The sequence below is a fragment of the Mchenga conophoros genome, linkage group LG23 (genome assembly GCF_057382185.1).
Source record: "Mchenga conophoros isolate Kocher_MC1m ecotype Shallow Benthic linkage group LG23, M_conophoros_male_GT1.1, whole genome shotgun sequence".
NCBI classification, from domain to species: Eukaryota; Metazoa; Chordata; class Actinopteri; order Cichliformes; family Cichlidae; genus Mchenga; species Mchenga conophoros.
The window spans coordinates 2,248,773-2,263,052 of record NC_140547.1 but is presented as its reverse complement, the minus strand read 5'-3'; the positions used below and the strand labels follow the sequence as shown (position 1 = coordinate 2,263,052).

Here is a 14,280-nt window from a genome sequence, read left to right as displayed (position 1 = left end):
TCGCTTTGATGTATTTTGTGTGCGTGTGTGTGTGTGTGTGTGTGTGAGGATGAGGCTGCTGTTTTCTGGTTTCCACTCGGGCACGTGTCTGCAGTAGATTACCGAGGGCCTTCACCCCTGGCTTCCACCCCCGGCCTGGCCTGGTCTCCCCTGTTAGAGCCAACAGATGCCTCCCTCTCAGGACCCTCACCACAAGGAGCTTGCGGTTTCTCAAGTGCTGCTGATACTAATCGGATCAGGAATGACATATTGCCAGGGTGAATGGGATTGTCATGGTCCAACTGGGATGGGTGCAGGAGGGGGTGAAGTGTTTGTGCACATTGTGCAGATACAGCGACAGATACAGATGAAGATCTCTGGAGCAGAGAGATGCAGAGATCATAAAAGTAGTAGCAAAAGAAAATCAATAATCAGCAGGCGTCCCTCATTCAGAATTTCATCCATAAATGAATCATTTTAATCGTCCTGTCAGCTGAATGGTTTTATTTTGTTAATATATTGCCAGTATAATTTCTCCTGATGCCAGCCTACTGTTGCTGTGAAAAAGAAAAAGCACACAATGACATTTTAGTTTAATAATTAACACATTTTTTAAACAAGGAAACTTGTTAAATGCTGCGGTGTTGCCTGCATTACTTTAAGCAGCTGTTGGTGAAAACTGACTGATTGTGAACCAGGCAGGCAGGATGAAGCTTTATTTAGATCAATGTGAGCAAACCGAAACCGTCTGAGTCTCTTTTTTCTCCTTTTTAAATTTTCTTTTCACACGATTACCGAACCTGCACAGCTCATGAATAGGGCTGCTTGGTGATGCTGACCTAAACGCATTAGTGGAAAACATCTGCCTTTTCTCCTCTGGTTAAATTCATATGGCTGTTTAATGAGCTTTTCCAACCAGTTGGCATTCAGACCTCGGATCCACACCTAAACCTATTATCACTGTGCCTCCGGAGCAGCAAACAGCCTTTGTGCTGCTCTTCACATCCCAACTTTCCAACTTTGTGTACGTGTGTATGGAGGCGGGGCTTGGTGAGTCGGTCGGTCCGCTCAAAGCTGTCAGGCTACAGGATTCATCTGGTTTCTTTATTTGTAATTATATATTTATAAGTCAGTCAAACCTGCGCATGATGTCAGCTTTTTATTTGAGCTGGAGATCTGAGTTTCATGAACACCAATAAATTACTTAACAAGTAACTCTGAAACTGCAGAAAACCCTCCGTTTACCTCTGTATACTCAGTCAACTTGTCTATTAATGGATTATGAAAAAAGTATAGTGGAAGGTTGTGCTCAGTTATTAGTGCTTTATGTAAGGGACACATGTGTTGGAGCAGGACTCTTAGCACATCGCAGCAGGTCTGATGAAGTGGGAGTAACGCACAGATCAGTGTGTGTTTATATGCAGGCGTGTTCCCATGAACACATCCTCCCCTGCTTTGTTGTTCTTGCCTCGTATTGCTTCCAGAGGCCCAGTGCGTTCGTAAAAACGGGATAAGTTGTGGAAAAAAGCTTTACTTGCTGTGTCTGTTTCTGAGAAACGAGACGTTATCATAACCTATTCCAGAGAGAGGCTTAATGTAAGAATAGGAAGCACATTAAGCCAAAGTTTATTAAAGCGGTCTTGTCTGTCTGACAGTCACCGGGCAGACGTGTTTTCTGTGTGTGTCTTAAGGCTGTCATCACTGGTCTCAGACACCCATCAGCTGGATTTCCTCTCCCGCTTCGTTTACCCACTTTGCTAGTTACAGTGTCACGTTTCTTTACAGCTGTGCCTGTTGCCAAGGTGACGTGAGGAGTAAATGTACAACAGGAGAAAGCCCGAGTGAGGAACACCTAAGTGGTTGTTAGTGGCTTAGGAAATGGATCTTAATGAATGAAGAAGCTCAAGCTTGGCTTTTGTCACATTTACTGAAATTCTTTAAAGGTGCTGAGCAGGAACAAACCTTAAACCACAATCTTTTGTAAAATATTAGGAAACAAATGTTCTACCCGGGTGAAGACGTGCGTTTCGAAGAAGCCTCAAGACCCGTGTCGTCACATCTTCATCACTACATTATTTTTTCTTTCCGTAGCTTCTTTCTAAACCAGAGCTACAGGGTGTTTTTATAAGTAGACATGTAATAATTAAAGATGGTGTAAAAATGTTATCTTTAAAAAAGCCAAACTTCTTTTATTCTTTTTAAACAGAGATAAAAGTGGTTTGCTCTAAAAGTAAATCTAATCACTGAGGCTAAAACCACGACTGCGTGCTCCCCCTTTGTTTTAAACCTGGACATGTAGCAGCTCTCTGGGGGGTCTGGGGGCCGTACAGGGTGTTTGGAGATTTCAAGGTAATCAGCAAAAAACTAAATTTGACGTAAATGGGAAGCCCGCAGTGTTTTCCATCAAACTGCATCATTTAGGCATGCATGCAATGACTTCCAATAATCCTAATGATCTGGAGGTATTATTCAGAAGCGCTGCTCGGACCTTTGCAGGATTTCTACTGCTGGTTGAAACTGAGATGTTGATTTGAAAACATGTTTTGGCTGGTGAGTGGCTCTATCAGAAACATGTTCAGGAGTTGGGTTCTAATGAATCAGGCTGAATTGGATGTAATGGATACAAACAAATGTTTCATTTAAGATGGATTCTTCTGGCTCTAGTTTAAGTTGCATGTTTAGCTCATAACATGAATTAAATTAGTTGTAGAAACTTTGTGCAAGCAATTAAATTTCAGCTGGAATCATTATTGCATTAATGTAATCTACACTGCAGTCTAACAACACAAATGTAATTAGAGTGAGTGACATGCATGAAATGAGATTTCTGGTTCTCGAACTACATATACAGTGACAGCCTGAGTGAGGAGCAGAGATGGGCGGTAACGCGTTACTGTAATCGGATTACTTTTTTTCAACTAACGAGTAAAGTAAGGGATTACTATTGCAAAAATGGTAATTAGATTACCGTTACTTTCCCGTAGGAACGCTGCGTTGCTGCGTTACTAAAACCGTGATTTTTTTTGATTTTTTGATTTTTTTTGGCGAGAACGTCTCAAGACAGTGACGTAAGCGAGTGCAACGTTCGTGACAACAGCTGTGTGCAGATCAACAGTGGATCACATATCGAGTGCAGAGAGAGTATGAGCGTGCAGCGTTTAAAGCGTGGAAGCACTGACCTTACTTTGAGTTAGATTCCATAAAAAGTGACAAAAACATTAGTGTCCGCTGTGCGTGGGAAGAAAACTTCTTTTTACAGCGAAAAAACCCCTAAACTTCCAAACAAGCACCGAGTAGCTACAACGTAATGGGAAACTCACAGAGAAACTCGCGGATTCTTCCACTGACCGCGGCACACCTGCACCAGGGTAAACCTCCGCCTGCCCCACTCCTGCTTTACAGGTGAAAATAGAGCAACAGGACCGCTGAGTCTTTGACTTTATTTATTTTCTGCTGTGTTTTACTTGCATCTATTTGAAAGACTGAGTGTAAACACACAAAATATTTTATTTTATGTGCTGGAATGTGCAGAAAATAGGTTTAAATGTTAAACTAATTTATTCCAGTCAGAGAATGTTGCAGATAATTAAATTTTTGCTTGATGCATAAAGTTAAAAGATTAAAACTAATAAAACAAGTTTTAAAAAGAGACTTTTCCATCTGATTACATTTTGTATGATGGATTATGCAGAAAAAGTAGAATTGGGCTGAAAGATCTATCACTTTATCACCTACTCAGGTTGTAAATTGTGTTTTTAAAAAGTAACTAAGTAATTAATTACTTTTGAAAATAAGTAATCAGTAAAGTAACGGGATTACTTTTTGGGGGAAGTAATCAGTAATTAGTTACTGATTACTTTTTAAGTAACTTGACCAACACTGGTGATATGTCTCTTATTCCAGTAATGAATCGACGGATTCAAACCTGCAACTGTTCCCCAAAATGCCCTTCATTTTCTAGTCTGTTTACTGGAACTCAGTAGAGATGTTTTCCTTGTTTGTATTGCGAACCATGAATATGTTGTGCTTTGTTCTTCCTTAGTACTTCCCAGGCCGTCCTATAGTGACGAACCTGCTGAAGGATTTAAACTCCTGGCTACAGAAGCAGACTGGAGATCGCATTTCATACGAAGCATTTAAAGAAAAACTGGAAAATGATGCACAGGTGAGCTCTGACAGGGACAAATTATACATTATTATTATTATTATTAAAATGAATTTGGTGCATCCGAATCATTTGTAGTAACGTTGTTTATGTCTGTGGCATTCACTGGTTTCAAAAATAGTTTGTAGTTTGCAGACTACATTTAGAAAGTACATAAATGCAAACAGAGCCAAAGCAGCCAATGGAAGGAAGGGAGAGGAGAGAGTAGCAGACAGATGAGCAGCTGCAGGGAGAACAGAGGGCAGGTCATCACAAAATACACCCAGACTGATGTCCGAGCGTCTGGCTGGGAGTAGCCTCGTCGTTCTGCTTAGCCACAAGGTCACTTGTCAGTCTGGACACTTAATCAGTTCAGAGGCAGCACAATAATTTGTCAAAGAAATGCCAAAATGGGCATAAAAATACATCTTAAAAAAAACCTTCTGTACAAGTTTAGGGGTAGAAAAATACTCTTAAAGATGAGCATCCAGATGTTGCCATATCTGCTTTGCGCTTGTCTCTGTGCTAGCGCATGCAGCTGGAAATCTATGTGCTGTTGTCTTTGGAATGAAGCCCGCGTGCCTCCGGCGTACAGCCGCTCACAAATTGAAAGACTCACTTACTTACATCATTAGCTTTTAGCAGGCAAATCAATGGATCAATGAATCAATGGGAAGGTATGAATAGACTCCGCCTCGGAGGAAATGGACTCTGCACCAAATCTTTACTATTGACATCTGAGTAACCCTGTCAATCAAGCCAGTGATGGCAGTGCAGTGCAATGAGCGCAACGACTTTATGTCAGAGAAAATATGTTGTTGAATTCAACTGTGGCTCGTGGTTAGAGATGCAGATAGCTTCTGTTCATTAGTGGACGGCTGAGCCATTAACCTGAGATTGACTTCCCATTGATCAGGAAACTCCACGCAGCTGCTTTCATTAAGTTGAACGGATCTCGAGATACTGGAGAGACTCTTTACTTTTAGAGTTTTGTCTCATTTAGAGGAAAAGCCTGGTGATACTTTCCAGCTTCTCTGAACACTAAGACACTTTCTTTCCTTTGAAGAATCATAAAATGGGTCTCCCTTTTGTTGAAACCCCCCCCACATTTCCTAAAAAGCTGAATAGCGTTTGCCAAGAAGCTCTAGTGACCACACGAGGTTAAGTAATCATTTGTTCAGGTCCGTTTTCATCTGCAGAGTCAGGCCTGTGCAGAGGTGTTTGCAGGGGTTTGTGCAGAGATGCAGCAGATCTCATGTTCACTGGAGTAAGAGGTCAGCGTGCAGGTTTATGATAAATTAGGCCTCCTGCTTTATTTTAAAACAACGAGAAAGAAAATGTGATTTCCTTTATTTAGCTTGTTTGTTTCCTGTCCTTACTTCACATTTACCGGTAATTTGATTTTTCTTCTGTTTTTCTTTTTGTTTCTCTCAGTCTCCAAACTCGACGCTGCCAGACGGCGTGAGGTGGGTGGGCTGCCAGGGTTCACAGCCCCACTTCAGACGTTATCCCTGTGGGGTGTGGACTCTCTTCCATGTTCTTACTGTTCAAGCTAACAGCAAAGGCTCAGGTACAAACACAGTTTGTGTTGCAATGAATTAAAAGGTCATTGAGAGGTCAAAAATGCAGTGGAAGACTGAGGATGAGAGAGCTTTGTAAACACATGAGCTCTGGTTTGGCCTTTTTCCTTCCCAACAGTGACCTGATCTGACAGAGATGAGTTAGTTTATATTTTTATTTTTAACAGTTCAAATTGAGCCTAATTGTTTGTGTGAAAAGGGATTATTGTAGATTAGTGGAATGTGAGTGGTTAATAAAAATAGGAGGCAGATGACCAGAGGCTCCGCTCCTGGCAGGGACGTTAATCTCCCTTCAGTACGCACAGAGACAGGCACACTCAGATACATCCACACCGAGGTTAATCCCCAGGTTTACAGACCATTATGTGACCTGCAGATGGACTGGCCAAAAATGGTGTCCATCTGGCCCACCGCAGACCACCACGGCTTAAAAGGCGCATGCATACACACTAACACACACTTCTGACTATCAGAGAAAACATCATTTATCCATATCTGCATACACCCGTACAGTATCAAAGGTGTGTTCCACAGGCCTATCGTTATTTTCATAAAGGGCTCAAAGCTCCTGTCCGTGCTCTCACCAGCTGATTGGTGAACATCTAAAGGATCTGCTAAGCTGAGGACAAAAGCAAACGGCTAAAGGGAAATATGTTTGCGGGCTGCTGGAGTCCTGAGACAACAGCCGGGCCACCATTCACATAGAGCGTTAACGGCCTTTAATCTCCAGATTGCATTATCCCATTCATCTCAATATGGGGGTTAACCCAGCTCTGGGTGACTCCTACGTAATCGTGGGAATCCAGCGGGTGCTGGATCCTCGCTGCCACTGGCACACCTTCAGGAGGTGCATGCTCAGGTACGTTTCTGCAGCTGTGACCTCATTTAGATGTGCCTGTGATTGTGAGCGACTTTGGAGGAAATGACAGATTTAATAATTGCTACAGTAAAGTTGAATTTAAACGTATTGTAATGTATTTTAAAGGATTGTGCACTGCTCTGCTTTTCCCCTTCAGATCCTCAAGAGGTGCTGCGTGCGATGAGAAGCTACGTCCACAACTTCTTTGGCTGCAGGGAGTGTGCGGGACACTTTGAGAACATGGCAGCAGAGACTCTGGAGCAGGTGACATCACTGCCCACAGCAGTCTTGTGGTTGTGGTCCAGACACAACGTGGTCAACAACAGACTGGCAGGTAGGAGTTGGCTCGGTCATCTGTCGCTTCTTTGTAGAATCTTCTTTTCCCTCTTTCAGCTCTCAAACTTTAATGATGTTAAAATGTCTCTGATCTTCTATCGTGGAACTAACTTAAACTAACATACAGTAACACGGCTTTAAATAAAAGTGTGAGTCACGCCAAAGCGAGCATGGTTTCACAAATATTAGATAAACTAACAGAAAGCCAAGTTGTATGAAACCCACAATTTAAAAAAAGATGAGAAATGCAGTCCAAGCCACCAGTGTTTAAACTGGTGACGTAATGTTTAAGAGATGTGTGTGAAAAACTGAAAAACCAGTTTATTTGTTTAAATATGGAGATGATAAAATGAAACGTTCAGGTGGTTTATCTGACAAACAAGCACATTTAAGATGTTGCACTTGTTGCATTATATTTGCATTTTTCATTACTGGACCACATGGATTAATCAGTGATTAAAAATAAATTGATGGTTTGTTGCTGCTTCTGCAATAATGTACGTTAGATCAAAGTAAGTCTCTTTTAAACTTTACTCCATCCCACTTTTCCCATCACATACTTGCCTCTTTCTTCGTGTGTGTGTGTGTGTGTGTGTGTGTGTGTGTGTGTGTGTGTCCAGTTAGTCTCTGTAATATGACTAAAAGAGGCTGAGGGGAGGAAGGATGGATCCTCAGATCAGACACCAGCTGTCACCACGTCTTAGCCCTCCAAGTATCATCTGCTTCCACCTCGCCCATTTTCTCCTGACCCCCCCCCCCCGCCATCTCCCATTCTCTCACACCCAGTGTACCCCCACTGTTGTCTGAATGGCCCTTCCTCATTCATAATCCATGCCAGATTATGGTTTTATATTCTGCTTAATCAAGTAATATCTTTTACTGCTGCCTACAAATCAAATCCATATCTAATGTTGAACATAACTTTCTCTGTATTTCCAGGTTTGTCCGTCCTTCTCGGTTCAGCTTTCTAAATATAATCTTTTAGTTTTCGCTGTGCTCTGTCAGCAAATTCCTCTCTTCACATCAGGCACGAGTGCTAAACAGAGTGTCTCTCCTCCCTCTTCTGTGTTCCTGATTTTATTAGGCGTGGCGTGGTCATTAACAGCCTACTTTGTTAAATCACTGCCTTTTGTTTGTGTTTCTGTGACTGCCCCCTCTTCTATCTGAGGGACAGCTTGTGTCCTCAGCAGCAGAGGCCAGCAGTACACCGTCCCCGCGGCTCCTCAGACAGTTAAACACCATCTAACCTCCCCCTTCATGCATCCATCTTTCCTCTTCTGTAGCTTACACTCTTTCCACTCACCATCCCCTGGGACTCATATCCTCTGCTTGACAAGTAATAGTGCAGCATCCTCACAGGATGCGTCCCCCAGGAGCCGGCCCGCTTTGCGTACAATTCCCAGGGTAATGTGCGACAGCAGGTGGCAAACACCATGACACAAGCCACACACACTTCCTTTTTTTTCCTCCCCTTTTTCCTCTGTATGGGTTAAGTTGTCGCCGGGGGGGGCACTGAGGTTAAATCGGGCGAATCAGGAGGGGAGAGCGAGGGAGGAGCCGAGGGTTTGGCAGCGTTTGCTGCAGTGAGTGGCGGCGTCTCCCCGAGGAAAGCGCGCTCCATCCACTCAACCCCTCCCCTCCTCTTTGCCTAAAGTGGAGCTCTTTAGCAGGCCTCCCCGCCCCTCCTTTCAGAAGCAGCCATGCATGAAAGAGCAGCTATTTGTAAAGCAGCCCAACAATTAATTTAGCTGGCAACAAAGAGGCCCCAGGGCCCTCGGCCTTCTTGCACGGGCAGAATTAAGACTGGTGGCAGCTCAGTCCTGTTGCTGCTTGTCAACAGCTGAGACTGATTCACATTTCTACAGATGGAAGAGCACTGCTGCTGCAGCGGCTCCAGCTGCCTCCTGGGATGTTTTTGTTGGTTGTGGATGGTTCCCCTAAAATTATATCGCACTTTTTTTTTAACAGTAAGATCAAATGGAGAAAAAAACAAACAACGAATGATGCATAAAAATGTTCCTGATTTATTAAAACCATCACTATTGCTTCTGTGTAGTTTCTGTTTTTGTTAACGCGTCGTTACCCGGACATTGTGCGAGCACAGCTACGTCCTTTATCTGAAACGTTGGTGTTTTCGCGTTTGCTTTTTCTTGATCCACACAATCTATTCAAGATGCATCAATACTACTGAGGTTTGCTGTAAATGTGACCCTTTAAACAAAATCACAAGTGCATGTCAAATCAGAATCTGCTTGTTGTGCACGTCCCAGTAAACATAACGCGCACACACACAGGACGACAGCTTGGTTAAATAGCATAAACTAACTCAAACATGCAGCTATTGCAAACAAATAAGCAAATAATAAATAAAAATGTCAAGTTAAACTTTTTCAGCAACATTTTCTTTTCCCAAAAATATTTGTCCAATAAAATCTTTCCAGGTAATGAGAGAATTTCATAATAAAAGTATAGATTGCATAAAAACTTTGCTATGAAATGATCTAAAATTAGCAAAAGTCAGAAAGTAGTTCCATAAAGAGCACGTGTCACCTGAATGAATCGGGCTACATGTTCACACTTTTCAATTAAAACAAGAAATATTGATATTTATTATCCAACCCCAGCAGAAACTCTGATATACAATAAACAATCCCTAAATGAGTTTTTCCTCTCCAATTATTTAAATAAGCATGAAATCTTGACTATTAGCCCCCTTCACTCACACCCCTGCACCCCATGCTGCTGGCATAGCATGTGTGGTTGCAGGATTATTGCTGAAGAAGCTAGTTTGACGTGCTGAACAATACATATTTATACCTGATGAATATGTATGCCTGGCAGTGATGACATCTCTGTGACGGGCTATTGTGGCAATCTGGATATGGCTACTGTGGCTAAAGTCACCCTGGCTGCAAACGTGGCGAGCTGATTAGACTAAGGAAGGAGATGCAAGGCATACTGGATGTATGTGCACGTGCACCCTCACCTGCTGAAATGTTTAAAAGCCCCCCTTCACTCTCACTCACACACAGCCACCCATTCAGCACACAGTAAAATTGATGTATCCTTTATGTAAAGTACTGTATGCAGAGTACAAACACCCATGCATATGACTGAGATTAATCTTGAGCAGTGGAGAGAAGGGGGAGTAGAGGTGGTGGTGGTGGTGCTGCAGGAGGATGTAAATTGACAGTCCTGTAAAGTGACAGACCTGCTGCTCTGCACCCCCCCCCCCCCCCCCCCCCCCCCCCCCGCCCTTCTTTTCTCCAACACAAACCAACACACACACACTCAGACACACAATGGCCTGCTGGTGACAACAAGCAATTCATTACTAGATGCTGCCCTGTGTGTGGGTGTACGTGTCTTCTGCCAGTGTGTTTGCAAGCATACAAAGGCCGAGTGATGTGTGAGCGATGAGCGGCGTTGGTGGGCAGCGGCTACATAAAAGAAAGCACGTTAAAGGAGAAAGTTTCTAATTCATTAGAAGGGCAGCTCCCCGCTGAGGCTGCTCTTGGTCTCATGTTCAATTTGGAGATTGGACTTTGCTTTCAAAGGGGTGTAAAGGGACAAGACAGGTGGTTCAGAGCACCAAGGTGCCTGAAAACAGGGTGGGTGTGTGTGTGTGAGTGGGCGGGTGGGTGCGCGTATGAGTGGGGATGCTGTCCACTTTGGCCACATCTATTATCTCACCATCCCTCCCACTGGGACATCCCAGAAGCCCATTGATCATTGTTAGACCCTGTCATACGAGCGCGCACACAAGTGCACACAAAAGTATCAATCCATAGATTACATGCACACACACCCAGACAGATGATTTACATATAGACTCTTAAATACATACATACACATATGCATATAGGCACTTAGTTTTTACGAGCACTGTGACAAGATCAAATGGGTTCAGCGCAGATTGCATCCAGTCCTCAAAGCACTTACATCCTGCTGTCAGCGTGCACCAACAATAGAAGAAGCATCTGACTGGAAGTCGCTTCATCTGCCACAGACAGTCTCTGAGTTTGTTAGTGTGACTCTGAGGCTGTGAAAGAAACCACTGAGACGGTCTGCATTTGTTTTTTAAAAATCTCTTGAATGCTTGAGTTCTGTCAGCAGTGTGAATACAGAAAAAGTCTGTTTTCATGGTAACATTGTAACGTTAACTGTAAGATTTCTCTTTGTTGTAAAAGGGATAAAAAGGATATCAGTAATAAAGTGTAGGACATCTTTCTGAATGAAATGGTCATAAATGTAGAAGGAAGATGTGAAGTTTACTTCTGAGGCCTCTGACAGTGAGGTGCATGTAACCTGCAGTGATAGTTGATCCTGATTTCCTGTCTGTTGTTGCACGTTTGATATTCTCCCAGTTACAAAGTGCTTAAAACTCCACTGTGCGATCTGCTCACCCTGTTTCTTTTGCAGGTGCTTTGAGTGAAGATCCTCAATTTCCAAAGATCCAGTGGCCTCCGCCCGACATGTGTTCAGCCTGCCATGCAGTAAAGGACAACGGGGAGCACACGTGGAACCTGACGGAGGTTCTCAAGTTCCTGTTGACCTACTTCTCCTCCGACAGAATCCTCACAGGTTTGACTGAAAACATTTTATGAACTTCAAGAACTTTACCAAACTGGGAGGTCAAAATTAGACTGATCCAAACATAAATTAAAAAAAAAATGTTGTACCTGTTCATCAGTACCTGGATGCCTGTTACACATATATGAAGCAGCATTGTTTACTAATTGAATTTTTAATGCATTTAATGACTGACTGCTAAATTTCTAAGTGTAAACTAGTAACTGTGTATCTTAAGATTCTGAGAAGATTTGGTCCTAGATTCATAGAGTGTAATTTTTGGAAAGTTGGTGAAGGGAGAACCACGTATGTTTTATTTGTTTTGGGTTTGTTGCCCTTTTCCCATCAGACTACCTGGAGAGTGAAAGCCAGATTTTGGAAAAACAGAGGGAGAAACATGCCAGCCAGCAGGTCGTTCACATAGCTGAGAGACACGCAGAGAGAAGAGCCAGGGAGGCCTTGGACTTCAGAAAACATCCTCTGGAAACAGAACCCACTGAGCAGGAGGAAGAGGAAGAAAAAGGCGGGGAGGTGGAGGAAGAGGAAGAAGGCCCACAGGATGAAACGGCAGCAGAGGAAGAAGAGGAAGATGAAGAGGATGGACTAGCAGGTGACATGGTAGGAAGATCGTCTGAGCCAACGCCTTGGGCCAAGCCTGAAATGGAGCTGGGTCGTGGCCGGCAGCAGGCTCGGAGGAGACCGAGCTTTGTGAGAATGAGGAGAGACCCGCAGGAGGACATTGTGGATCTCGACTCGTTTGTCAACCAGCACTACAAGGCCAAGGCGCTGCAGATGGCTACCTCCACCCGAGTCAAACGACGCAGCCTGCAGAGAAAGGAAGAGCAGGAGCCCGGGCCGGTGTTTGGGCTCGGCATGGAGCTGGGCGCAGGGTTGGGGATGGTGGGTCTGGAACCAGTGGATGCAGGCTTTGATCTGGATTTTGCGCGGCCAAGGAAGCGGCTGCAGAAGCGAGACGTGGCGGGCCAGTACTTTGGTCAGGAGGCTGAGCTGAGGCACAAGGGACGCTTGATGTCCGTGTTGACCATTGGTTTCTCGAAAGTGGACATCAGCTTGTGTGTCTTCCTTTATTTCCTGTCCTCCCTGTGTCTTCTGGTCATGTACCTTTTCTTCAAAAACCGCCTCAGACGACGGCGGCCTAAAATCTCCGTCCCCTGAGCCAACATGTGTGCTAATTTCACCTGAGTCATAACAAAGATTAACATTCATTTGGTTAATGTCTCCTAAGTTTGAGCGCACTGCACACAAATATAAAATGCTGCCCTCCATAACTGTCCAGTTAAATGTTACCTGCAGTGACACATTTTACTGTGAATTTCACTATTTTCTGTCCAACTACAGACGAGGAGAAGGGAAAGTTAGCAAGTTACTTTAAAAAAATCAGGACAGTCATGATTTTATTTTCCGTGCAGCCTGCAGGGAATTTCATTCTTTCCACACTGACTGTGGGAAAAATGTGTGTTTAGATGTATATTTACATGAAATAAAGGAAAATCAGTTTTTGTCACCACTTTAAACCCCAGTATGAGCTGAAATGTTTTCTGTAATCTGTGTGATATAGATACAGTGCTTAAAATGTATTAGATCACCTGTCATCAAAAACAAGAAAACACAAATGTTTTAGAAATGTGTCAAAAAGCTTGTTTATAGCTAACAGCTGTCATTTATTAGGCAAAATAAACTAAATTCACATTTTTAATCCCAAATTTGAGCCGACAGTGGACTCAGAGAGGAGTCAGAAATTAATCGGGTAAAGCATCAAACCACCAAAACATTTTTTTTTCTGCAGGAATTCAAGCAAATAGCTTTAATTTGGTGTCTTGATTGGAAAATGTGCTTTATTATCTTATTATTGTATTTTTGTTTGTAAAATGGTAAATCTGAAAATTCACATGACAATGAGTTTATTTTCAGTTCATTTTTATTTATATAGCACCAAATCACAAGTCACTTCAAGGTGCTTGATATTATAAAGGTAAAGACTCTACAATAGTACAGAGAGAACCCCACCTATCAGATAAACCCCCTCTGAGCAGGCACATGGGTGACAGTGGGAAGGAAAAACTCCCCTTTAACAGGAACAAACCCCCAGGCAGAGCCTGGCTGAGAGAAGAGAGACTGACTGGGGGTGATGGGAGGAAGACTGGACCAATATCATTTTGATTCAAGAGCTTGCACAAACTGGCGGATTAACAGAAACACAGATGATTTTGGAAATGACTAATACTGTTAGTTATGGCATAAAGCTGTACTGGGTGGTCTAATAAGTTTCAGCTGTGTTTGGTTTTCTTTCACTTTTGGTGGATTTTTAAATTTACTGCTTTTGTTACTGTTTTCTGTCAGATTCCCTCCTTAACGGTGTTGTGTGGCTGAGAATTTAGTCACATTACGTTTGTTTTGGTTGCTTTTTCATTTCAGTCTCAATTTTGTGAATTTTAACGCACTAACGGTTAAATGAACTTTGAGTGATTCAGAGCAGTCGTGTTGAATCTTAAATTATTGCTGAAAACTGTGACTCGACCAGAGAGAAGCAGATGAGCTGCATTGGTCCAAATTACACTTGAGCTTGACATGATGTCTTTGAATATTACATCACACTGAGTCCACGTAATAGCCACTCTGGTTCTTGAAGTGGAGTGAGGAATATGTTCACACTGGACGAGGATTTGGATTAATCGGGATTTGTTTTGTTTTTGTTTTCTTGGCTGGGGTCCATGAATGATGAAGCGCTGCTCTTCTTCGATGTTTCCATTTGCTTTGGTCTGAATCAATAAAATTATTTTTGATAACGA

General features: G+C 42.9%; 1 protein-coding gene across 2 annotated transcripts in view; it reads left to right on the top strand.

Annotated features, from left to right (window-relative positions):
• qsox1 (quiescin Q6 sulfhydryl oxidase 1) overlaps positions 1-14,280 on the top strand; it is a 25,067-nt gene extending 10,787 nt beyond the window's left edge. For both annotated transcript variants that reach the window (XM_085264861.1, XM_085264860.1), the window contains 5 exons: positions 4,022-4,144; positions 5,558-5,693; positions 6,720-6,896; positions 11,321-11,482; positions 11,820-14,280. In XM_085264861.1, coding sequence (XP_085120987.1) covers positions 4,022-4,144; positions 5,558-5,693; positions 6,720-6,896; positions 11,321-11,482; positions 11,820-12,646 — 1,425 coding nt within the window. In that variant the 3' untranslated portion in view covers positions 12,647-14,280. The remainder of the gene's footprint in view (positions 1-4,021; positions 4,145-5,557; positions 5,694-6,719; positions 6,897-11,320; positions 11,483-11,819) is intronic.